General features: G+C 58.9%; 2 protein-coding genes across 17 annotated transcripts in view; one reads left to right on the forward strand and one right to left on the reverse strand.

Annotated features, from left to right (window-relative positions):
- Positions 1-7,643: 7,643 nt before the first annotated feature.
- HYI (hydroxypyruvate isomerase (putative)) lies at positions 7,644-11,055 on the forward strand (the record flags this gene model as incomplete). The annotated part of the gene is made up of 8 exons (XM_082312576.1): positions 7,644-7,839; positions 7,925-8,036; positions 9,153-9,267; positions 9,414-9,492; positions 9,681-9,730; positions 9,925-9,994; positions 10,181-10,315; positions 10,529-11,055. The coding sequence occupies 8 exons, from the start codon at positions 7,644-7,646 to the stop codon at positions 10,615-10,617; spliced, it is 846 nt and encodes a 281-aa protein (XP_082168702.1). The 3' UTR covers positions 10,618-11,055.
- Positions 11,056-11,262: 207 nt separating this feature from the next.
- Positions 11,263-22,051, reverse strand: part of SZT2 (SZT2 subunit of KICSTOR complex) — a 58,976-nt gene continuing 48,187 nt past the window's right edge. For 5 of the 16 annotated variants that reach the window (XM_082314565.1, XM_082314559.1, XM_082314561.1 and 2 more), the window contains 12 exons: positions 21,202-21,407; positions 20,986-21,079; positions 19,510-19,590; positions 19,025-19,099; positions 17,880-17,945; positions 16,407-16,620; positions 15,934-16,117; positions 15,501-15,623; positions 14,729-15,230; positions 14,287-14,403; positions 13,813-13,881; positions 11,263-12,053 (listed from right to left, as the gene is read on the reverse strand). In XM_082314565.1, coding sequence (XP_082170691.1) covers positions 11,907-12,053; positions 13,813-13,881; positions 14,287-14,403; positions 14,729-15,230; positions 15,501-15,623; positions 15,934-16,117; positions 16,407-16,620; positions 17,880-17,945; positions 19,025-19,099; positions 19,510-19,590; positions 20,986-21,079; positions 21,202-21,407 — 1,878 coding nt within the window. In that variant the 3' untranslated portion in view covers positions 11,263-11,906. Of the gene's footprint in view, positions 12,054-13,812; positions 13,882-14,286; positions 14,404-14,728; positions 15,231-15,500; positions 15,624-15,933; positions 16,118-16,406; positions 16,621-17,879; positions 17,946-19,024; positions 19,100-19,509; positions 19,591-20,985; positions 21,080-21,201; positions 21,428-22,051 lie in introns of those variants that run through there. The other 11 variants (XM_082314558.1, XM_082314564.1, XM_082314563.1 and 8 more) reach the window with 8 other exon arrangements.

Below are 22,051 nucleotides of genomic sequence, written 5' to 3' on the forward strand. Positions count from 1 at the left end.
CTGTGGAAGGACAGATGGTGTTTTTGGGGGACCCCTTCAGCCCCAGCCCTGGTGCAGACTTGCCCGGCACAGGGGTTGGGGGTCATGGTGCAGCGGGGAGCCTGCCCCAGAGCACTGGGGGGCAGGTAGAGGGGGCCCATGCAGGACCCATGGCAGGCGTTGGCCAAGGCATGTCCCTGCCATTTGGCCCCGTGCACACACTCCTGCTGAGCCCACAGGAGCAGGCAAAGCCCCCCAGGCTGGGCATTTCCCCCCCGCCAGGCTCCCCCCTCCTGCCTGAACCGTCCCAGCGCGGCTCCACACCTCAAAGCTCCTGGGGCCTGGGCTGAGACTTGATATTCTGCCCTCTCCCCTACACACATTGGCAATTAGATCATAATTGTAATATTTGCATATTCATAACAGCTGAAATTAATCGCATTTGCATAATGGTAATGAAAGGGACTTCATTAATTACTGCTTTTTTCTAGGGATTTTGCATATAAATGGATTCCATTAGGCAGGTTGAGCTCTGGTGCAGGGGTGGGATGGGAGCCATGTTGCTGGACTGGGATGGAGCTGCGAGGACTGGTGGCACCGCTGCCACCCTGCCTGCCTGGCTCCGCTGTGCCCTGCGTGGGGGCTCGGCCGGTGGCTAGCCCTGTGCCCAGACCTGGTGGCTTCCCCTTGCCCTGCTGACCCCACACCTGCCCCAGGCATCCCAACACAGCATGGGGATGCGGGTGGGAGCAAGGATGGGCACTGGGGCTGCTGCGGCGCTGGGTTTGTCTTGCTCAAGGGTGTCAACGAGGCCATGGGGCACAGAGGGGGTCCCTCCTGCAGGGATGGCCTCCTGCTCTGTGCCACCAGCACCTGTGCCTGGGGTCCCCCTGTGCATGGGGGGAGCTGGACTGGCCACTCATGGCAGCCAAGGGACCCCCTCCTCCTGCCCCGGGGTGATACTAAAGGCAGCGATGCCTGGGGAGGACTGGATAGCCAGGAGCAGCTGGTGTGAGCAGGTGGCCTCCCGCTGCGTCACCTCTGTCACCACTGGGCCCTTCCCAGGGGATGTGCCAGCTCCGAGCCCCACAGCATGGCCCCAGCCTGCCCCATCATGGCTCCCTCCTGGCAGGGACAGAGTAGGGCGTTGCTGGCACAGCCATGGCCTCTCGTGTGACAGAGCCAGGCAGGAGCGATGCCTCAGCCTGCAGAGCTGCTGTGACCATGTGCAGCAGCCCCAGGGCAGCTCTGGCCATGGCATGAGCCTGCTCGGGGCTGGCAGTCACCTGGCACTGTCCCATTGTCCCCGTCCCATCATTCTGCCTCTCCTCTAGGGCAGCTCATGGTACCTGGGGACCCCTGCCAGGCAGCTGGCACTGTCCCTGGGGTTGCCACCAAACTGCTGTCTGGAAAAGCCCCAGACATCCCAGTTGTGAGGAGAGGTGAAAGAGGAGGCGAGAGCTGCCCATAGCCCAGGGAAATGGGAACGCTGGGAGCAGCGAGCGCCAGTTGGCAAACGCAAGTGAGGAAAGTCTCAACGAAGGTCTTGGTAGCTGGTGGAGTCACAGGAGGTACTGATTGAAGCAAATGGAGAGAAAAACCAACTCCAAGCAACAGCCTGGTCTGGAGACAGGAGAAAGACACGGAGGTTGCAACTTCAGCATCCCTGTGTCCATCCCCAGAGGGTGAACACCTTCCTCTGCTTCCCAGCCTGCCTGCATGCCCAGCCAGTTCAGCCCTGTGTGTGCTGGTGCCAACAGCAGCTGAAACAGTAAACACGAGTCAGGTTTGGAGGAACCAGCTCCGAACCGGTGCTGGGAGGTGGCAGGTTTCAGTTTGGTCCCAGCCACGCGCTCCGGCCACAGGGCACCTCTGCTCCGCTCTGGCCAGGGAGAGGCTTCCACGGAAGATGGAGCTCGTTGCCTCCTTATTGATAGCTCCTTCCCTCCCGCACAGCTGGGGAAGAGGCCTGCAGAATAAATCAGTGCAAGAGACAGATTATGGCAGCTAAAGACTCCAAATGAGATGATAATTGCTGTGGTAATGACAGTGAAGACCTGATGCTGCCGATAAGGAAACATCTCCGCTGCTCTTGGCTGGTGCCTGTCCAGGGGGTTGGCATGGGCACATGGCTGGGGATGTCCCCAGGGACACCGTGGCCAGGCAGCACTGCCCTCCCTGTGCCCACAACAGGGGCTGGGTGCCCGTGGCAGGCGCTGGTCCCCACCGCATCCCCGCAGCGGCAAGGATGGGGACGCTGGGGGCCGGGCGAGGGGACACGAGGCGGGCAGCCCTGGCGGGGCCGTTTGTCTGGTTCTCCCGCCGGCTGCGTGTCAGCTCTAATTAGGCAAACTTCTGTATTCATTGTGAGCCCAGCCAGTGGAGAATTCCACAATTGAATTTTAATGCCCTAAAAACACATTACAATCAGCTTGATTAATTAAGAGATGGCTTAACATGGTGACCGGGCTGCAGAGGGCCGTGCTGGGGAGGGGTGCCATGCGGGCCTGCTCTTGCACCCCACGGCATGGGGCACGGGGCTGGAGCGTGCCAGGGCCAGCAGAGCTGGGGATGGTCCCTGAGCCCTGCAGGGCTGCCAGAGGGGATGGGAGCCAGGGCCAGGCTGTGCCCTGGGGGTGCCAGGCTGCACGGGCCCCTGCTGCCCTGTCCCCAGCCAGGGGAGGGCTAAGCCCAGACCTCAGGCACCTCCACAGCCCAGGCTCAGCTGGGCAGGTGGCAGTGGGAGCATCCCCTTCCCTCCCCGGGCCTCTCTCTCCCCATCAGTGTGGCCATCAGGGCCCTCTCGAGTGCCCATTCCCTGCGTCCCTACCACGTCCCCGCTCTGGGTGCAGGGGCTGACACTGTGCTGTGTCACACCATGAGCGGGGTGCTCTCGGGGGGACCCTGCTTGCTTTTTTTGTGAGTGAGGATGAGCTGGGAAGCTCCTATTAATTTGCCTCTGCAGTGATTCCCCAGAGCACCAGCGATGCTGGCTAATGGGCTGCCACCTCCCGCAAGCCAGCTCTGCCCCTGCTCCCCGGGCCACCGCTTGCTGTGACCGTGCCCAGCCCAGCCCGGGTTGCGTCCCCACACGCGCCGCTGCTCGGGGTGGCCTTGCCAGCCCACCCGGGCGCTGTGGGCTGAAGCATCCTGGAGGGAGCCCTCCCCTGCCTCCCGCTGCGGGCACCGGGTGGTGGGAGCGATCCCCGCAGAGCCTTGCCAGGCTGAATTTCACCGGGCGCCCCTGGTCAGGGGGCCGGTACAGCTGAAGCCCGTCCTGCTGCAGTGTAATGAATGGAAAAGGGAGGAATCCATAACCGTGGTACAAAGGAGAGGTTGCAACTGGCAGGACATAAATCAGAGGGAAAGTGATAAAGGGAGGCTCCTGCCAGGAGGGGACGGCAGTGGAGAGAAGGATGGCGACAGCATCGTAAGGCCAAAAGAAATCCTGGCAAGGCGATAAATCCTGCTACCGCTGGAGCTGCTCGAGCGCTAATGATCATGCAAAAACGCCAGCCACATTTAACAAATATTTCTGCTCTGTATTTGGAGAAAAGCGGGACGACATATTTGAATCATACAAGAGTGATGAAGCCATCTATTAATTACTGCCAGGAATGTTAAACAACATCTGCCAGCTCAGCGGGCCCAGGCACCGCCCGCCCCGGCCTCCTCCAAGAGCTGGAAGGAGAATTTGGCCGCCTCATTAATTGTCTGAAATCTTGGAATAGCAAGAAAGTCCCGGCCGGCTGACGGAGAGCTCACCTGTGCCAGGAGCCGCGGGGACCTGGGGGTGCTCGGTCCTCGCCTCCTCCTCTTGGCTCCGATGGGATTTAGATCATGTTCCCACCCAGTTCGATCCTCCCTGATGAAGAATAGCCATAAACTGGCAAAGGTTGAGCATTTGTTTCCTGTAATATGATGTATAGATTTTCTTTTAGCCAAGTATTTTTGGAGGCCGTTAGAAAGGGAGGCCTGAGAGGGGCAACATGCTTAAGGCATCCTGCAGAAATCTTCGGCGCAGCTCTGGAAGGGGCTGGCTCCTTTCCCTGCATCTTCCACCAGTCTGGGACTGGGACTGGAGGAATGGAGGGGACGGAGAGATGGAGGGGATGGAGAGGTGGAGGGGATGAGGGATGGAGGGGATGGAGGGAGAGGAGCAGGAGGAAGATGAAGAAGAAGAGAAGGAGGAGGAGAAGGAGGCTCCCACAGGGAGGGGAGGACCCCACAGGACCAGGATAAGCCCCAGGTATGGCACAGTCCTGCTGCACCCCATCATTACCCATTGGCAACCCAGGCAGGTCCTTCTTTTCAGGAGGGGGAAACAGGCTGAGCAGCAAAGGTGGCTGCGTAGGGCACAGCAGCCTTTGATGGCGGTAAAGCAGGCGGCTCAGCAGCAGAAAGCAGCTAATTAACAAATTATCTCTGCACAGTATGCACGGACCGTGGTAAGTGGAGAAGGACCTTGTGGAGCGATGGATCTCACCAAGGAGTCCCCAGCAGGCACCGGGGCTGGCGCGTCCCTTCAGTGCCGGGTCCCTGAGCCAAACCCCCAGCAGTGCCCAGAGCCATGAAACCAAGAGAGATCCAAGAAATTCTGGTGGGATTCTGGGCAGGGAGGAGAGCTGGGGATACCCGTGCAGCCGGCCAGGTTGCATCGCTCAGCAAAGCCTGCCCCAGCACAGCCGGAGGAGCAGGGAGCTGGGAGGGATGCCCCGGCAGGGGCTGGGGGTGACGGGGCAGGGGGCACGGCCATCGCAGGGGCACACTGGCCTCGGGGACACAGGCAGGGAGGGGGCTGGGTTGGGGCTGGGTCCTGCTGGAGCGGCTTTTCATCTCTTGGTCCCTTCGCACCCAGAGGGGATGGGTTTGGGAAAGACTGTCTTTGGTGAAAAATCATGAGATTTAATACAAGCAAAGCTCTTGCAGCTGCCTCCACGAGATGCAGGGTTATGTGCGAATTATTTTTCCCAGCCGTTTTCTACACATGAAAAGGCTAGAATTTACTCACCTATAAAAGCCAAAAACCAAACTTGGTTGGAAAATATTGGGGCGCTTTACAGCAAAAAAGAAAGCCCAGGGAGGAAGGGATGCCGAGGGTGCCCTCTCCCAGCCCCAGCCCTGGATCGCCTCGCACAGCCGCGGGGCGCAGGGGGAGCGGGAGAGGTCTGGGGGTGCCCAGGAGGGACGGGGGTGACGTGCCCCAGTGGGACGGTGCCACCCAGCCATCCCAGCCCGCAGCACCTCGGCCCTCCCGGCCCCCAGGGTGCCAGCTGAGCCGCCCGGGAGCCCAGGGACAGGTAGTTAAAATACAGAAATGACAATTTAAATTAAAACATGTTTCATAAAGTGGGAGAGAGATAAAACCTTCCCCACAGCACAACGAGCTGGGGGATTTATGGGGTACTGGGAAGACTGGTGCCCCCCACTGCAGTGGGCTCTGGGGGGGCCGGCTCGGCTGCCACTACTGGCACCACGGGGCACCCCAAGGCACCGTGCCAGGGAGGGGGGGCCACCTGCCGCCTCCCCACCCCAGCCATCACAGAGGCCAGAGCTGGGTCTGCGCCGAAATGTCAGCTCACTAATAAAATGTGCAGGAGCTGCCTTTTCTTTGGGCCAATAAAACACCCGTGCGGCGGCAGGGGTGCTCAGCACCCAGCCGCCCTCCCATGCCAGCGCCCCGCTGGGCCCCCTCCCTGCCCCCCCGGGGGGGACACGGGGCCGGTCTGACCCCGTGCTCGTGCTAGCCCCCCAAACAGCGGGTGCTGGGTGCAGGCCCCAGCGCTGGCGTGGCACACAGCTCCAGAGCCACAAGTGGCACGGCAGGGAGTAAATCCACTGTGTCCTGTCAAGGTAAAGTGACAAAACACCAGCCTGCAATGCAGGAACCGCAGTTATAACAAGAGAAAATCAATGCGATATATTACCAGAGATATAAAGACACCATTAATGCTTTAGCATGGAGCCCAGCAGCTTCACTTGCCATCGGCAGGGCAGATGTGCTGCGAGGGCTCCCCGAATTCCCGTCCCGCTGCCCAGGTCACCCACATGCTGGGCTCAGCTGTGTTTATTCACTGCCCCCCAGCAAAGGGCCCGGCCTCCAGCCGCGGATGCGGCCAAGACTGCCGGGGCCGGAGCAGTGCATGGCTGAGGTGGGCACCTTTCCAGCCCCACGGCACAAGGACCCGGCGAGCCTGCACCCCGGGCCAGGCAGGTGCCACCCCTCGTTCCGGGGCTCGCCGTGCCCGTGCGGCTCTGCCACTCACCGGCCCGCCGGTGCTGAGCCCAGCGCGCTCAGGCACCTCCTGGGTCTGACCGAAGGGGAAGAACGACCCCAGTGCACCGCAGGGCAAGGCTGTAGAAGGACGTGTGGAAGGTGCAGCGCTTCCCTGGCGCGGCGGCTGCGGGCGGGGGGCAGTCCGTGTGCCGGGGATATGTGCCGGGGACACGCGCCGGGGACACGCGCAGGGATGTGTGCTGGGGACATGCGCGCTGGGGACACACGTGCTGGGGACACGGACGCCACCCCACACAGCTGTCCATCACTGGGGACAATTTGGATTATTACTGAGAAGTTGAGTCCAGCTTCTTCTAATGGATTAATCAATAGCCTTAATTGAGTTGAGAGTCTTTAACGGATAGCTTCGCCATCGCTTTACCCTTTGCTGGTGCTGCCCTGACCTCCCACCAAAAACTTCTCGCTGTGGCTGGCCTCCACCGAGGCGGCGCTGCCGCTGGGGTCTCCCAAACTGCTGCGAATCGCTGGGGCTTGCAGTGGGCCATGGGGCTGGGGCTGCGGAGGGCTTCTGCCGTGGTCACGGAGGAGCCGGAGCATGCAGGGCTCCCCAGGCGCGGGCAGGCAGGCGAGAGCCCCCAGAAACAGGCTCAGCACAAGGGGCTGCGAAATGCCGTGGGCTGGACAGGACACGCACCCCCCCCCCGTGCAGCCTGCGAGCTGTGCCTGGGGGTGCAGAGAGCACCGGGAGCAGGGACTGGGGACGCGGGGCTGGGGACGGACACCGCAGAGGTCGGACTCCCGCACACCAGAGCCCCTGTGCGGGAGCCCGGCCACTGCGATGTCCATCACCAGCCCCACAGCTCTGCAGAAGCGGAGATGAACATTTTATGGTAAAATATGCAGAGCGTGGGACAAAAGAGAAAGCGTTTCTTGCATAATGAGGCACTGTTAGAGACAAGCTCCCCAGGAAACCAATTAACACGGCTCTGTGTGTGTCAGGCCAGCACCTGGCAAAACCAGCCTTCCCCCGCACGCCCCCGTCCCGCGGCCCCCGTGATGAAGACAGCAACCCCACCTGTGTCACAGGCGGCAGGGGCCGCCCCTGCCTGCGGGGCCGCTGACCCACACGGGCCCGGCGGCCCCACGCACCGGCGCGGCCGCGGGTGTGCGCCGCAGCCGTCGCCCCCGGGGCAGGGCGCTGGGGGCGTCGGAGCCGGGAGCTGCCCCGGCTGCCGGGGGCTCGCTCGCACCCGGGCCCCCCATCGCCCACGGGTGAGCCCCCGCCGCCCGCAGCCGCCGCTGCCCGCGCGGGACGCGGGGCCCGCGCTGCCCGTCCCCGCCGGTGGCCCCGCCCCTGCTCCGCATAGCCCCGCCCCCACCCCGCAGGCCCCACCCCCACGGCCTCTGGCCCCGCCCCCCGCCCGCCATGTCGCTCCGCTTCTCCGCCAACCTCTCCTGGCTCTTCCCGCAGCTCCCGGCGCTGCCGGCGCGGCTGGAGGCGGCGGCGGCCGCCGGGTTCGGGGCGGCGGAGGCGGCCTGGCCGGCGGGGTGCCCGGCCCAGGCGCTGCGGGCCGCGGCGGAGCGGGCGGGGGTGCGAATCGTCCTCCTCAACACCCCTCCCGGTACCGCCGCCTCCCCCGGGCTGCGTGGGCGGGCGGGGGTTCGCGGGGGTGCCCCGGTGCCGCTGACCCCGCCGCTCTCTCCTAGGGGACCAGGAGGCGGGCGAGATGGGGCTGGCGGCCGTGCCCGGGCGCCAGGCTGCCTTCCGCCAGGGCCTGGCGGCGGCGGCGCAGTACGCCCGGGCGGTGGGCTGCCCCAGGTAGGTGCGAGGCGGGACCCCGCTCCCGCCGCCCCTCGGCTCCCCCCGGCCAAGGCCGCCCTCCGCAGCCCCCCCGCCCCGGCTCCTCCGACCCTCTGCGCCGCCGTGCCTCCGTCCCGCCGGGGCACGGAGCCTCTCCGGGGCAGCGCCGCCCTGCTCGGCCGCGCTGTCGGCCCCTGCCTGCGGGGCCGCGGCCTGGCTGCGCTCGCTGGGAGCGGCCCCGCAGCCGGCAGGCGCTCGTCCAGCCCTGCCGTTCCCTGTGGCGGCTCTCGTCTGCCCCGCCGCACAACAGTCCCCGTGATAGCCCCCCCTGTCTCCTCCCCAGCTACACCGGTCCGTTCCCCCGGGACACCGCACCAGTTGCTTTATTGAGGGCCCCGCTGATCACAGCACAGCAGAGGCGCTGTACGAGATGCGGGTGGCCTGGCACAACGCGGCCCTTTTACGCCGTTTACGTTGCATCATTCCTTCCCGTAGAAACGCAGTCCAAAGCCCTGCGGAGGGCATGGGCCAGGCAGGCCGGGGGTTGCCCAGACCCATTTGCGCTCTCTGGTAACGGGCAGATAGAAGAGGTTTTGTTTCCCCAGTACGCCTTCCCCAAACGGGCGCTGAAGAGCCTTGCTCTTGCCTGGCCGTTGAGCTCTGCACGCAGCCTGGCGTAGCCCAGCACTGGCCACCATCCCCTCCCTGCACTAAGCCAGCAAGCGGCAAGAGGCAAGGCATGGGGCCTGCCCCTGGCAGAGGCAGCACGCCTGCTGCCCGTCCTGCTGCCCTGGGGGCAGCCCCAGGAGCGAGACCCCAAGAAAGCTCCAGCCTTGGGGTGGAAGAGCCAGAGGCAGCTGGCAAAAGAAGGAAGAATCAAAGTCTGCGATTTGTCAGGCAAAAGGTTCAAAGGCGTCCCTCTGCGTACTGAGGCGGGATGGTGCAGGTTTGTCTCCTGCCAGCTTGCTGGTGTCTGTCCTGGCTCCTGCACAGGAGATGGCTCCTCTTACCCCCTTCTGTGTCCGCTTCCCCAGCCTGGCCCCATTTTCCATCGGCAGAGGAAGGTGTATTAGATCCGACCAGCTGCTCAGAGACTGGAGCTGCTGCCTGTGGCTGATCCCTCTGTGCATGCAGGATCCACCTGATGGCTGGGCGGGTTCCCCTGGGCGCGGACCGGGCAGCAGTGGCAGGCGAGATGGAAACCACCTTCATTGAGAATCTCAGATACGCTGCTGACCTCCTGGCCCAGGTAAGTGGGGAACGGGTCCTGCTCTGTGGGTGCTGCTCTTAGGGTACCGAGGATGGAGAATCCCCTGGCAGCCTGGCACAGGGAGGGAGCACTCCCTGCTGCAGAGGTGACGGGATGCTCCACGGGGTGACATTACTGTGTTACAGGAAGACATGATAGGACTGGTGGAGCCTATTAACAGCCGCATCACTGACCCTCGCTACTTTCTGAACACCCCGCACCAAGGTAAGGCAGATATCTCTCCCCACAGTCTCCTTCAAGGGAAGAGAAGGATCCCCAAGGTCTGAAAAGCAGGAGGGTGCCTCAACTGCGGGGAGATGCTGAGGGAGCACAGCTGATGAACGGGAGGCTCAGGGCTTCAACATGAAGCTTCCAGCCTGGGGGTGATGGTCTCTCATTTCTTGCACCCTTAGCTGCTGCCATCCTGGAGAAGGTGGGACGGCCCAACCTGAAGCTGCAGCTGGTGAGTCAGCATTGAAGATCTCCGGGGTCCACCCTCCACCAGGGAACCTTCCACAGGCCTACAGGGGAGTCCCAGGGGCTGTGGGCTTCCTGTCCCCTCCTGGGGATGTGGGGAGGGACAGGGGCCATAGCACAGCCATCCTCAACCACTCACTGCTGAACAGCTGCACCATCCGGCTCCTCTCTCTCCCACAGGACATCTTTCACTGCCAGATCATGGATGGGAATTTGTCACGCAACCTGGAGACATACTTCCCACTCATCGGTAACGCCCTGCGCCCAAACCGCTCCTCTGTGGCCACGGGGCAGGAGTGGCTTTGAGATGGGGCCCTACTGCCCCACGCTCTGTTGTGGCTGGCTGGGGGCAAGGGTCTGCTCTTGGGCCACCTTGTCCTAGAGAAGGCTGCAGGCAGGGCTGCCTTGGGCAGAGCATCTCCCGTTCCCTCCTTAGGTCATATCCAGATTGCACAGGTGCCAGGGCGGCACGAGCCTGATAGCCCTGGGGAGGTGAACTTCCCCTACATCTTCGAGCTCCTGGAGTCCCTCGGCTACACTGGCTATGTGGGGTGCGAGTACGCTCCGAAAGGTGAGCGGGCCTATGGGCTGTGGGTGATCCCAGCCCCACTGGCAGGTCCCAGCATGGACCAGTTGCCTGGGGACTGTGCAAAGGCAGGCACGTTCTGGGGGTGGCAGGCAGCGGGCATCGGCGTCCCTACCAGGGGCTGAGAGCCCTGCCCAGAAGAGGGGCTGCTCCAGCTTGCCTGGGGGTGCCAGCAGGAGACCGTGTCCATCACTGCAGGAGACACTCTGGAAGGTCTGGGCTGGCTGCGCTCGTACTGGGAGAGCCGAGGCCTGCAGCATGGTGGGACCAGCAAGGCCGCAAAGTAAAAGAAGGAAAACACTGGAATAAAAGTCAAAGCAATGGCTTAGCAGAGGAGCATGTCTGTCTTCTCTATGACTTGGGGCAAAGTTAGGAGCATCTATGTCCTATTGCCCTTCCCCAGGCCCTGCTAGGCCAGCCCAAGCAGTTTGGACCCTCATCTACTCAAGCACCATCTTCAGCATGTCATATTTGGGGGTGCCATGGGCACCACTGTAAGTGACTTGAGGTACACAGGAGCACCTTCACCTCCAGTCTGCAGGGGTGTCCAGGGAGAGGTTCCCAGTCCCCCCTGCCAAAAGGAGCATTCACGTCTTGGGAAGGGCATGAGTTTTCCCAGTCCAGCTCCAGCTGGTGCCCAGAGTTGCGGGAAGAGGGCTCTGGGCTTCCGCATCCTGCAGTTCTTGAGGCTGCTGCCAGTGCCCAGCACTCGCCCTGCTGCAGGTGGGGAAAGCGAAACGAGCAGCCCCCTCGCAGGCTGCCCGAACCAGGGTAACAGGCTGGGGGCTGCCTGCCCACGGACGCTTGGGGCTGACAGCCCTGCTGCTCCTGCTCCAGAGCAAGTATGAGACTCCAGTGGAAACCCAGCCAGCCCCGCAGCCACGGTTGCATCCCCTAGGGCAGGCTTTCCAGATCCTAGCCTATGGCATGTGAGTGGGGATCTGGTTCAGTTTATTTCACAGATATATCAATGGCTTTAATATACATCTCCATAAAACCTTCCCCTGGTCCAGTTCACCCTTCCTGTCCCATTCGGTGCTCTCCTGATGAAAGGAAAGGGCCAGAAGTAGGCACCCTCACTGCCCAGAGCCCTGAAGTCCAGGAGTCTTTCCGCCTAAAGCCAGAGCGCTGTGCGGTGCTGCCCTGTGCAGAAGACGTGCTGCGTGTGCTCCTCCATGCCTTCCTGGCAGGCAGAACTCGCCTGCAGATGCCAAAGCCATGTCCCTGAGAGCTGCTCCGCTTCAGCCAAGCCACAGCAGCCAAGCTCCTGCCCTTGCAGTTCGGTTCAAGGTCATTCAGTATCAAACCCACCGAAAACAGTGTGCCGAGGGCCACACCAGCCAGCCAGCGACTGATGGAGGTTACAGCTGGGGCTGAAGCCCAAGAAGAGGAGGCAGGCTGCCCTCGCACATCCCCAAGCTCCTCATTTCAGTACCCCTGCGTGCCGCTAGCCGCGCTGCCTGTGGTGCCGGAGCACAGGTCCCCCCCAGAGGCCTGTTCTTCCCCTTTGTCACCCATGGCACAGCCACGCCGAGAGGTCCAGTACGTGTATCGCTCCACGGTGTGGGTGCCAGTGCTAGAGCAGGCCTGTCCAGAGGTTGAAGCAGGCAGTGTTGATAACTGACTCCAGGTGGTGGTACGTGGACACAAGCTGTGGCAGAGGGCTCTCGCTGTTCTGGGGCTGCACTGGGAACGGCTCCCGGAAAACCACGGTGAGGCTCTGCTGAGAAGGAAGAGCAGGTCAAGGGGCAGGATTCAGACACGCATTGTGCAGTCCCTAGCCCAGATGTGTGGGTGCTTGCTTGGCCGTGTCAGGCAGATACTGGGAGAAGTCCCAAAATGCCAACAGCACTAAGCTAGTGCCTCCTCCTGTGACAGAGCATGTTTGAGCCTCCTCCCAATTTTTCTGGTGGAAATTAGGTGCAAGGACTTGCCTACTCCCTCCGTCCCAGCCCCCATGCATCTGCAGTTATACCCACCCTAGCAGCAGCCTCAGAAGAGGAAGGGATCCTACTGCCTCCACAGTAATAGGGGCTTCCAGGGAAATTAGAGGGAAATCTCTTCTTCTAAGGCAAAGAGTAGGAGTACAACAAATGGGGAAGGGGAGGAGATTAAATGTAATAACTGCAATCCTGAAAATAAATGCTGGCTGCTCCATTCTCATTAGTGACTGTACTGACAAGGCAGGGCAAGGGCAGAGAACAGGGTTCAGAAGAGAAGGTTGCAGGAGCTGAAGCAGAAGAAAAATGTGAGCAACTCAGTGCACTGAGATCAGCATCATGGAGGCAAGACACAGGGACTGGGTGTTCTCCAGAGCTGAAACGCAGCACATCTAGTCGCCAGGGTCCCCTAAGAAACTCATAAAGCCATGAGAGCAGCTGTGTAACTGCAAAACTGCAAATGCACCACCATCATTTAAGAGGGAAGAGAAAGTGATTTGTGAGCATAACTCCAGCAGCGTGCAAGGCTTTAGAGCAAGCTTGGAGAGAAAGAACCATGAGGAAAATGCAGCTCAGTGTTACCCAAGTGATGTGCTAACGCTAGAGTTCTCTTTGATAAGGTAATATTTCTAGACAAAGGAATCATGGTATATCTTATCTGAGCTTCAGGAAGGATTTGATGTAGTGCCACATGGGAAATTTAGGTAAGCTGGAAAGATAGGAATTAACGCAAAAATTATAAGGTGAAGATGGTAGTGCTGAAAAGAGGAAATAGCAGGGTGGAGAGAGGTTACAAATGGAGTTCCTCCAGGACAGGTTTTGGGATTCATGTTGCCTAGTACTTTAATGAGTCTGGCACAAAGATGAGGAGCATGCTGATAAAATTTGAGGCACTAATACAAAAGAGGATTGGGACGATGCAAAAAAAGCCCTAGAGACTTTTGAGAAGCCACAGGAATGGGATGAATGTTAAGTGCAAAATACAAGGTGAGGAACACGAAGGATTTCTGTTGTAAGATGGGAGTCTTGGGAGAGGTGATGGAGAGTCTGGGTGTATCATATCAATGACCACAAGATGACACTATGACCAGTGAGACATGACCATGAAAAGGCAAGTACCACCTTTTGTACCAAAAGGACCAGGCAGGGACAGAAAAGCCTTAGTGCAATCACAGAAGGCTCTGCTGAGACTCCTCAGGAATACTGGGTGCAGTCCCAGACAGCTGTATTTACAAAGGCTGACCAGGGCTCTAAAGGGCTCTGAATGACAATGAAACCATTGGAGAAGGGAAGGCAGGCTTGAGAGCTCAGCTTGCCTAATGCAGCAACACGGAGTTAGCAAAAATTCCACCTTCAGATGTGGAGGTGAATCTAGGGCACCGGGGAGGAAGCGCGTACCCGCACAGTGAAGAGCCGTTTCAGCTCCGAGCTACCACTGGCATGAAGAGGATGGACCTGGCCACGACAAAAGCTCCAGCACACAGGCTAGACAGACTCCCAGCCTGAGCCAATATAGCTGCTCTTACGTTCCCAAGTTCTTACCGTCTTTCCTGAATGGGAATCGAGAAACACAAGAACGAAGCAATCCGTGAACTTCTGATTGAGCACAACCTGTCAAGAGAGCCACAGCACACATTGTAAAGGAGACAGCACAAACCCCAGGACAGGGATACGAACAACACCCACCCAGGGACGTGCTGATGTGCAGGATGAGTGGCATGATAGAGCCGTGAAGGTGCAAGTCTGCCTGGCTCACAGGTGGCGCTGCCAAACCATGGGGCATGAGGCTCTGGGTGTGAAGAGTGTCCTGCCTGCCTGGGGGCAGACAAACAGACACTGCCGTACCACAGGAGCACACACCTCATGCTGCACCAGTAGCAGAGTGGAGAGCAACATCGTGACAGTGCCCACATTATCCTGACAGCACACGCCAGGCTCATGCTGCGAGAGGCCATAACAAGTAGGGGCCCTGGACAGGGGAGAGAGGTTGCAGGTGGGTGACGGGCCGGGACCTACCAGATACTGGGTGCCGGTTTCAGCATTGTGGAAGTGCCGACAGCTCTGGGGGAAGCGGCTCAACAGCACTTTGATGAGGCTCTGGTACCAGGAGACTGTCATGGTGAGGAAGCATCCCTGTGGGCATGGAAAAGGGCTGATTTCAGTCTCCCTCTAGCCATGGCAGCAGCAGCCACAATGCTGCACCAGCCTTCAGACCCCAAATCAGATGGATCCATCACAGCCCACTGAGGAACACCGAGTGACCCAGAGCTATCCACTCTCCACAGACATGTCTATGCAGCCTCCCCCTTCCTCTGCCAGCTAGGAGCTATGTTCCTGCCTCTATCTTCCCACCAAGCAGGAAGAGACGTGCCCTGCAGGCCCTTCACCCGGCACCCCACTCCCTCCCCAGAGCAGAACAGCGGCTGCTGTGCACCATGACTCCGTCCCTGCTGCTCACCAGCTGGGGGTCGACATCAGCAATGGATTTCCCATGCACGGCATCCAGCAGCTCCTCCAGCTCCACCAGTGAGAGCTTGCCCAGCTTCAGCTTGTCAGAAGCCAGAGGCTCCAGGAGGAAGAGGCGCTTCCAGAGGTTGTCCCTACGGCAGTGGCACTTGGCTAGCTGCACCATGCTGCTGAGCTGCTTCTGGGCTGAGGCCACCTCGGAGGCCAGCAAGGGGAAGAGTGGTGAGGTGTAGAAGAGCCCAGGCCCCAGTTTGACTTGTGTGCCCCCCGCGTAGAACTCGCTGCTGTCCTCCACGTCCTGCCACAGCTCCCGCTCTGCCGGCTGCTGCCGCCCCAGGCTCGTCTCTGGCTCTGCTGCCTCCCACGCCGCCCGGCCCACCACAGGCTCCAGCACTTCCCGCTGCAAGCGCGGCAGCTTCTTGAAGCGTCGCATATCGGCTGTGAGCCGGGGGAAGAGCTCCCGCTGGCTAGTCATGATGACGTAGAAACGCAAGCTGAGAGCAAGGAGGCAATTGTGACCTGGGGAAGGGTTGCTCCCTTCTCAGCTGGTCTGCAAATGAATCATGGGCCTCTCTGTCCCTGCCAGTAAGGGTGCTTCTCTGCCCAGACAAGGACAGATACCGCACTGCCCAGTTCCCTGCGAGGATCCTCCCCAGACAGCACCAAGCCTGCCTGTGATGTCCCAGACAGAGCCAGTCCCTCCCAGAGCCCTCCTCCCCAGAGAGGAAGCTTTGGTGTCAAGTCTCGGGGCCCCCAGTGCTCACCGGAGCATGCGTCTCTCTGCCTCACTCTGCTCCTCAAATGGTGCTGCACTGTGACACACCAGGAGGGACACATCGAAGTCATCATGATGACGCAGACCTTCAGAGTCCTTGTAAGAGCCCGAGCTGGGAGCAAAAGCACATCAGTATGAAGGAGATCTCACTTTGTTCCCCCAGAGCTCTTGGTCACAAGAGAACTATTGGGCATGGGGAATTCGACGCAGCAGGACTCCTCAGAAGTGCTATGGGAAATGTCAAATGCATGTGCACACATGCACAGCACCTCTGTGGGCCATCTCGGAAAAGCTGGGCAGAACTGCTGTCTGGCACCATGTAGAACGGTCAGCTTTGCTGGCACCTTGGGGCAGTGTCCCCAGGACTTTGGGGTGCCCACCAATCTCCAGCAGCACCAAAAACTTGCAGCAGATGCACTCACCTGTTCCAAATAGAGACCAGTGCATATTCATTCTGCTCTGTGCCCGGTGTCCCCTTCTTGTTGTCACTGCCCGTGGCCGGCCGGGCCATGCGTAGGGGTTTCATGTGGTAGGTGTTGGCGTGGTCAGCAATGTAGTTGTACAGCTGGTGCGCAGTGATCATGTTGGTGGGCAGAGCCAGCATGCCTAGTGGAAGAAGACACGTTGCTATCACAGGAGACGCTCAGTGCCTCTTACCTGGGCAGAGCAGTGTCCTACAAACTACTCTGGGAGACAGAGCTCTAGAGCAACCCACCCCCCTTCCACAACAGGGCAGCAAGGAGTTCCCCTGGAGCTGGGCCCCTCATGTCACCCTCTTCCTGTCATGTCCCTGGATACTCCAAAGGTCAGGTTTATTTGTAAAGCACTTGAAAACCTTTTGCCAAATTACGGGCTGGCGATCAACCCCAGACTGATCACATGTTGAGCTACACACCTTGGAAAACGTGGTTGCGGCCAAATTTGGGGATGTCGGGGTGGTGGGCAATGAAATCCTCCAGGAAGCTGGTGAGATGGTAGCCCTGGCGGAGTGTCATGTGGGAACCCAGCAGATACTGGTGGACTATACGCAAGTGGAAGTCGTAGCTGAATGAATGCACGTGCATGAGGTCCCGCACCTTGTCACACTCCTCCGTGAAGAGCATAGAGAGCTGCGGAGGCACAGGGAGTCAAGGCAGGAATGTTATCAGGCACCTCACACCCTTCTGCAAAGCCCTGCTGACAGCAAGGCATGGCAGAGCCAGTGCAGCCACCCCTGCCCCGACACCAGAGCAGGATGCAGCTGAGCAGCTGTGTGCACGTTGCAAATAGCAGGCCTGGCCCCAAGGGATCCAGCTTGGTGGCTCCTTCCACACTTGACCCCGCTCCTGGTCTCCAATAGCAGCACAGACTGATCGGCACTGCCTCCCTTTTGTCATGAGGTTCATCCCCTGCCTTGAGCTGAACACCATGTGGCTGTGAAGGAGGATATAGCCTCCTTTCAGCTGAGTGCTGCACTGCACTGTCTAGTCCCTGAGCAGGTACAGGACATGCCAGGGCTGGGGCCCCAGCAAATCCTGCATCTCCAGGCAAAGACTGACTCTCTCCATGTCCCCTGAGAGGAGGGGGCAACACAGGCGTCTGTGGGGAGTGGTTGGACCCAGGGATGGGCAACAGCAGAGCTGCTAATGCCCTGTGCTCAGTAACTAACAGGGACCCCGGCTGGCTGCTGGGAAGCCAAATCCAGTGGTGGCTGGTGTGTGACAGCTGTGCCCAAAGGGAGGGCCCCTCCGGCACACGGCCATCCCCTCTGCCCAGCGTGCCAGTCCTGCACCGGGGCAGCACCAGTCTTCACACACACCCCTGGCCCTGCCCCCACCACAACTGCTGCTACTGTGCCAGGGAACAGCGTTGGTGAAGGCCTCAGCCTTGCCTTCGTGCCAGGAGCCCACAGTTCTAATGTCTTTTGGCTCTCTGACACCTTTGGGCAGTTGACCCACACCATAATCCCTTGGTTTAAGAAGGGGCAAGCAGGGAAAACCAGCAGGCAGGAGGCATTGGCATGAGAAGAGGCTGCCCTCGCTCTCTACACTACCCGCATTGCTGCTGCCATGAGCCAGAGGGCAACCCGCACAGCCAGGACGAGCCCAGAGAGGAGCTATAGCTCTGCCCCAGGAAAGGCAGGGTGAAGAGCAAGAAACACAAGGCACTGCTCCCATGCCAGCACTTGGGGCCCACCCCATCCTCCTCCCAAGCTGTGCTGCCCACTGTGGCGTGTACTGCTACGGAAGGCGCTGGCACAGGAGGCAAGCGGCAGCTCCCGCAGCCGGGCACTGGGGCAGGAAGGGTGGAAGCACAGCCAGTGGGAGGTTCAGCCCTGCACTGGCAGGTGCTGCTGTGCCCAGCATGGCAGTGGGAGGAGAGGACGTACCGCAGACTCAGAGACGGAGCTGGGTCCCATGCAGCTCTTGCTGCGAGCTCTGGCTGTAAAAGTGCCCTGATGGAGAGAGATGCACAGCCAGTGGGAAGAGGGACAAGGCACTGCCCAACCCTGTTCCTGCATCCAGTCTGTCCGGCACAGGCCCAGGGTGGGACAAGGGGAGAGAAGGGGCAGAGGAGCCCAACTGTCCCATCTGGGGAAATTGTGGGCTAGTCCCAGCGTGTGGGAAGGCTGGCCAGGCCCCTGCAGCAAGCCCCCCACCTCTCGCCCACTGCTCCCAGGACCATCCCCTCCCACTGCAAAACCAGGCAAAGTCTTTTTTTCAAGTCATCCAGAGAGAGCCCAGACGTTCCCTGCAATGCCAGCTGCAGCCTGGTAACCCTGCCCTATGCACGTGTGGGCTTCACAGGAGAGGCTCAGCAAACCCTCAGGTGAGGCCCTGGCAAGCTTTAAGCTTAGGAGAGCCACTCTTAGCATATATAAGATGCAGCCTTGCTACAGAGCCACCTTGGAAAGGACAGTATGGTCATGCATGCCTCCTGCCTCAGATAGGCTGGGTCTGGCCAGCCTTTAGACAGCCACCCCAGTGCCCTGGAGACAGGCAGGAGACACCCTGACACACCAAAAGAGAAGGGAGCAGGCAACCCCATGGTGCTGTAGAGCAAGGCACAGAGGTATCAAGAACCAGGTCTCACGGTGCAGAAAGTGGTCTCCTCCGGCAAAGGGCAGCCATCCATGTTCACAGATCCCTGTTCCCATTCCGCCTCCCTTAAGTTCCAAGGGAAGCAGAGAGCTTCTGGCTTTCCATGCACTGACTTTCCTTGGAGCAGTCATCTCTGCCAGAACTGCTCCTGTTCCTCCCCAGCCTGTTCTATCTTGCTCCCCAAGCTAGGACAAGAGTCATCCTCTTGACAAACCTCCCACCCCCTTTCACTGCATTCCAGATCTGCGCAAGCAGCAGGCCATGGAGGGCATATGCCTGCAAAAGGCTCTGCGTCGTTCTGCTTTTCCAGGACGGAGCAGAGCTCTCCAGAATTTGCTGCACCTGAAATGCCGACTCTGTCCCAGTGATCACTACCTCTCCCGAAGCAGCCCCTGACCCTGAGCAGCACTGGCCGTGCCTGCAAAGCCATTACCTGGGAGTTCACAGACTGGCCCATGGGGATCCGTGAGCACTCCAGCGCGTACTGCTTCACACAGAAGTAATAGCCCTGGAGGAGAGAGCACATAAGCACAGCACAGGCCTTCAGCCTCTCCAGGGAAGGAGAACAGTTCCCTTGCTTCACTCTCTGGGCTGAGTCCCAGACACTCTTGCTCCATGTTTTATCTCCCCTCCTGTCTGAACCAAGCCAGCCCAGTCAACACATGGCTGAACACAGAGCACCCTACCTGGTGCTGAGCCCTTGCATTTTTTATTAGCCCCCCTGCAGGCAACTCTTACTCCTCTGAGCCCTGCAAAACAATCCCTAGATGATCCACAGTCCTGCAGGACCATGGAAGAGGCAGGACAAGAAAGGAAGAATCATATGTCCCTGCTGCACTCCTCATCACTCACTTTGTCACCTCTGAAGACTGTCCCCAAACCCCCAGAGATCATACTTTGTTGCTTGCTCTTTCTTACCTGGAAGGCCAGCTCCATCAGCACAATCCCACCAGGAAGAGCTCTCTGTAGATGATAGGTGGCAACAGCAGGACTTGTGCTCTGGGAAGAGAAGGACAAAGCTGGAGAGGCTCTCTGGCGCAGGAGAGTGGCCCGCGCACCAGAGTGCAAGGCTGCCACAAGGCTCTGTGGCAGAGGTGGAAATAGAGGAGCCTCATCAACTGAGCATCCTCACTGGAGGGAGGGGAGCAGACATGCCAAAGCTGACTGTGAAAAGAATTCCAACAAACCTAATAAACAGCCTTCAAGAGAGCACACTAGGCACACTGCTCCCTTCGCCTCATGCTTACTCAGGACAGGGTGTCTCTAGAGTCTGAGGACACTGTGAGCTGAGGGGAGATGCTGCCCACAAAACCTCGCTCCCACCTCTCCCTGCTGAGCACTCCCAGACCATTGCATCTGCCTGATGCAGCAGCTATCAATCAGAGGCATCCACTCTGGACTCAGAGCTTTGCTGCCAGCAAATTCACTTGCCCCCTGTTAAGTTGTTTGAGTGGATTGCTCTCTTCTCATTTTAACTGCAAGGTGTTGTCTTGCCCACAATCCTGTACCAACATCAGCCAAAGGCAGGTGCCAGGAAAGCCTCAGAAAAGGGTGAGCAAATACTATGTGCTCCCATCATCCCTGGGTGATTTCATGAGCCACAGATGGTTTCTGCCTATCCAGCAACTCAGACAGATTCCTCTTCCAGGTACTTACCTATTCTCTCTTGTAAGCTCTTGTGTTCACAAAACCCACATAAGCTCTTAGTGTTCACAAAACCTTTTGATAAAGACCACTGTTACTGCTGCACAAACACTCCCTTTTGCTTTGAAACTGGCTCCCAATACTTCCATTTGATGGTGTCTAGGTGTTGTATCTAATAAGACAGCAAGGAGTCAATCCCTTTCCAGGCTAGCTGCAATTTGGTAGAGCTCTGTCCTGTCCCTCCCTAGTTGCCACTTCTTTAGAAAGGAAGAGCCTCAGCCGGCTCTCGCAGTGGAGCTGTTCTAGGTTTATCTTCTCTGATTTCTTCAACTTCAGCATTCACTAAAGATCCTTCTGCCCCAGAACTGCCCTTCACCATAGATGCTGAGGCTTCTCTGACAGGTAAACCTCCAGAATCACACCCAAAGGCAGCTGTCCTGGCCTCAGGTCACCCTGTTCCTCTTCTGAGCCCCCTCCAAGTTGTTGCTGTCCTTTTCAGATTTGCCCTAGTTCCACCCAGTCCCAGGAAGGGGCTGCAGGAAGACATGCAGGAAGGCAAGGAGGGCTCATCTGACCCAACATCCCAAAGATGGTGCTGGTCTAGACAAGACTTTTTTTTTTTTTGCTTTGGTGCTTTCTCTGCCCTCTCACATTCTTTCTGTCTGAAACCAATTCAAAAGCCAACCAGAACTGCCCCACTCCACAGCTTGACTTCCATCCCAGTTCCATCTCTAACAGACATGGACTCACCTTTGGACTCCCCTCTGCTTTTGGCTTCGTGTAGGAAAAGGACCCTCTTCCCTCCACACCCATTGCTGCCAGAGCTCGGATCCGGCTTGTGCTACTGGAAATGACAGCAGAGAGAGCCTTGAGCAAGGGAGCCAACGTCTCCTGTTGTGTCAAACCAGGGCATAGCTCAGTGTGTTGGCCCTTCTCCAGCAACAGGATTCCCAGAACATCACTGACCTGCGAGTGGTGGGTGAAGGTGGCCGCACCTGGACCAGAATGAAGCCCATGCTCTGCAGGTATTGGATGTATTGCTGCAAGAAGGCATTGCACATCTCCTGCAGCCAGGGCTCCTCCTTCACCTTGCAGGGCAGTGCTTCTGCTGAGTCACAGCTATGGCTGCGGTCCCTCCCTGAAGCTGTAGAGTCATTTGAGCGGTGGCGCTTCTGGAAGAGAAAATAATTTCCTAAGGAGATGTGCTGCATCTGGCCCCAGCCGGTGACACTTGCTGGGACAATACCAGCTGCTCTGCTTGAGCGGAGGGCAGATCTCCCTCTGCCAGACAGCACTAACAGCTGGTTCCTCAAACACTCTCCTAGTGCGTGTGCTGAAACACAAGATCCAAATTTTACCCAGCCATGGACTGACCTAACAGCACTTCAGTAGACTGCAGGAAAAGGTGCCCTGGCAATAGGGGATAATTCACACCTCCCCCCACAGAACGGCTTCCACAAAGTTTTAGTGGCTCACAACTGGTTCACACAAGGCTCAACAGAGCTTCAGCTTTTACTGCCATGGTAAGAGTCCAATCCCCTTATGAATCCTGGTGACTTCTCAGGATTTACTAGTAGTTCAGTAGTACTGAATAGGAATAGTGTTTCCTTTTATCCATTTTCAGTTCACCTTTTGGTGTCTTGAATACTTCTTGTCTTTGCGCTGTGAGAAACTGAGGTTTCTTTTTTTGATCTCTCTACTTCAAGCCTGTGGCTCTTTTACATATTTCTATCTGCCCTTTCATTCACCTATCCCAGGAGCAGTCTCTTTACCTGGGGTCTCTCCGGCTACTCTCTGATCATCTCCGAGTCTCTCT

The sequence above is a fragment of the Platalea leucorodia genome (assembly GCF_965183815.1).
Source record: "Platalea leucorodia genome assembly, chromosome: 5".
Taxonomy (NCBI): domain Eukaryota; kingdom Metazoa; phylum Chordata; class Aves; order Pelecaniformes; family Threskiornithidae; genus Platalea; species Platalea leucorodia.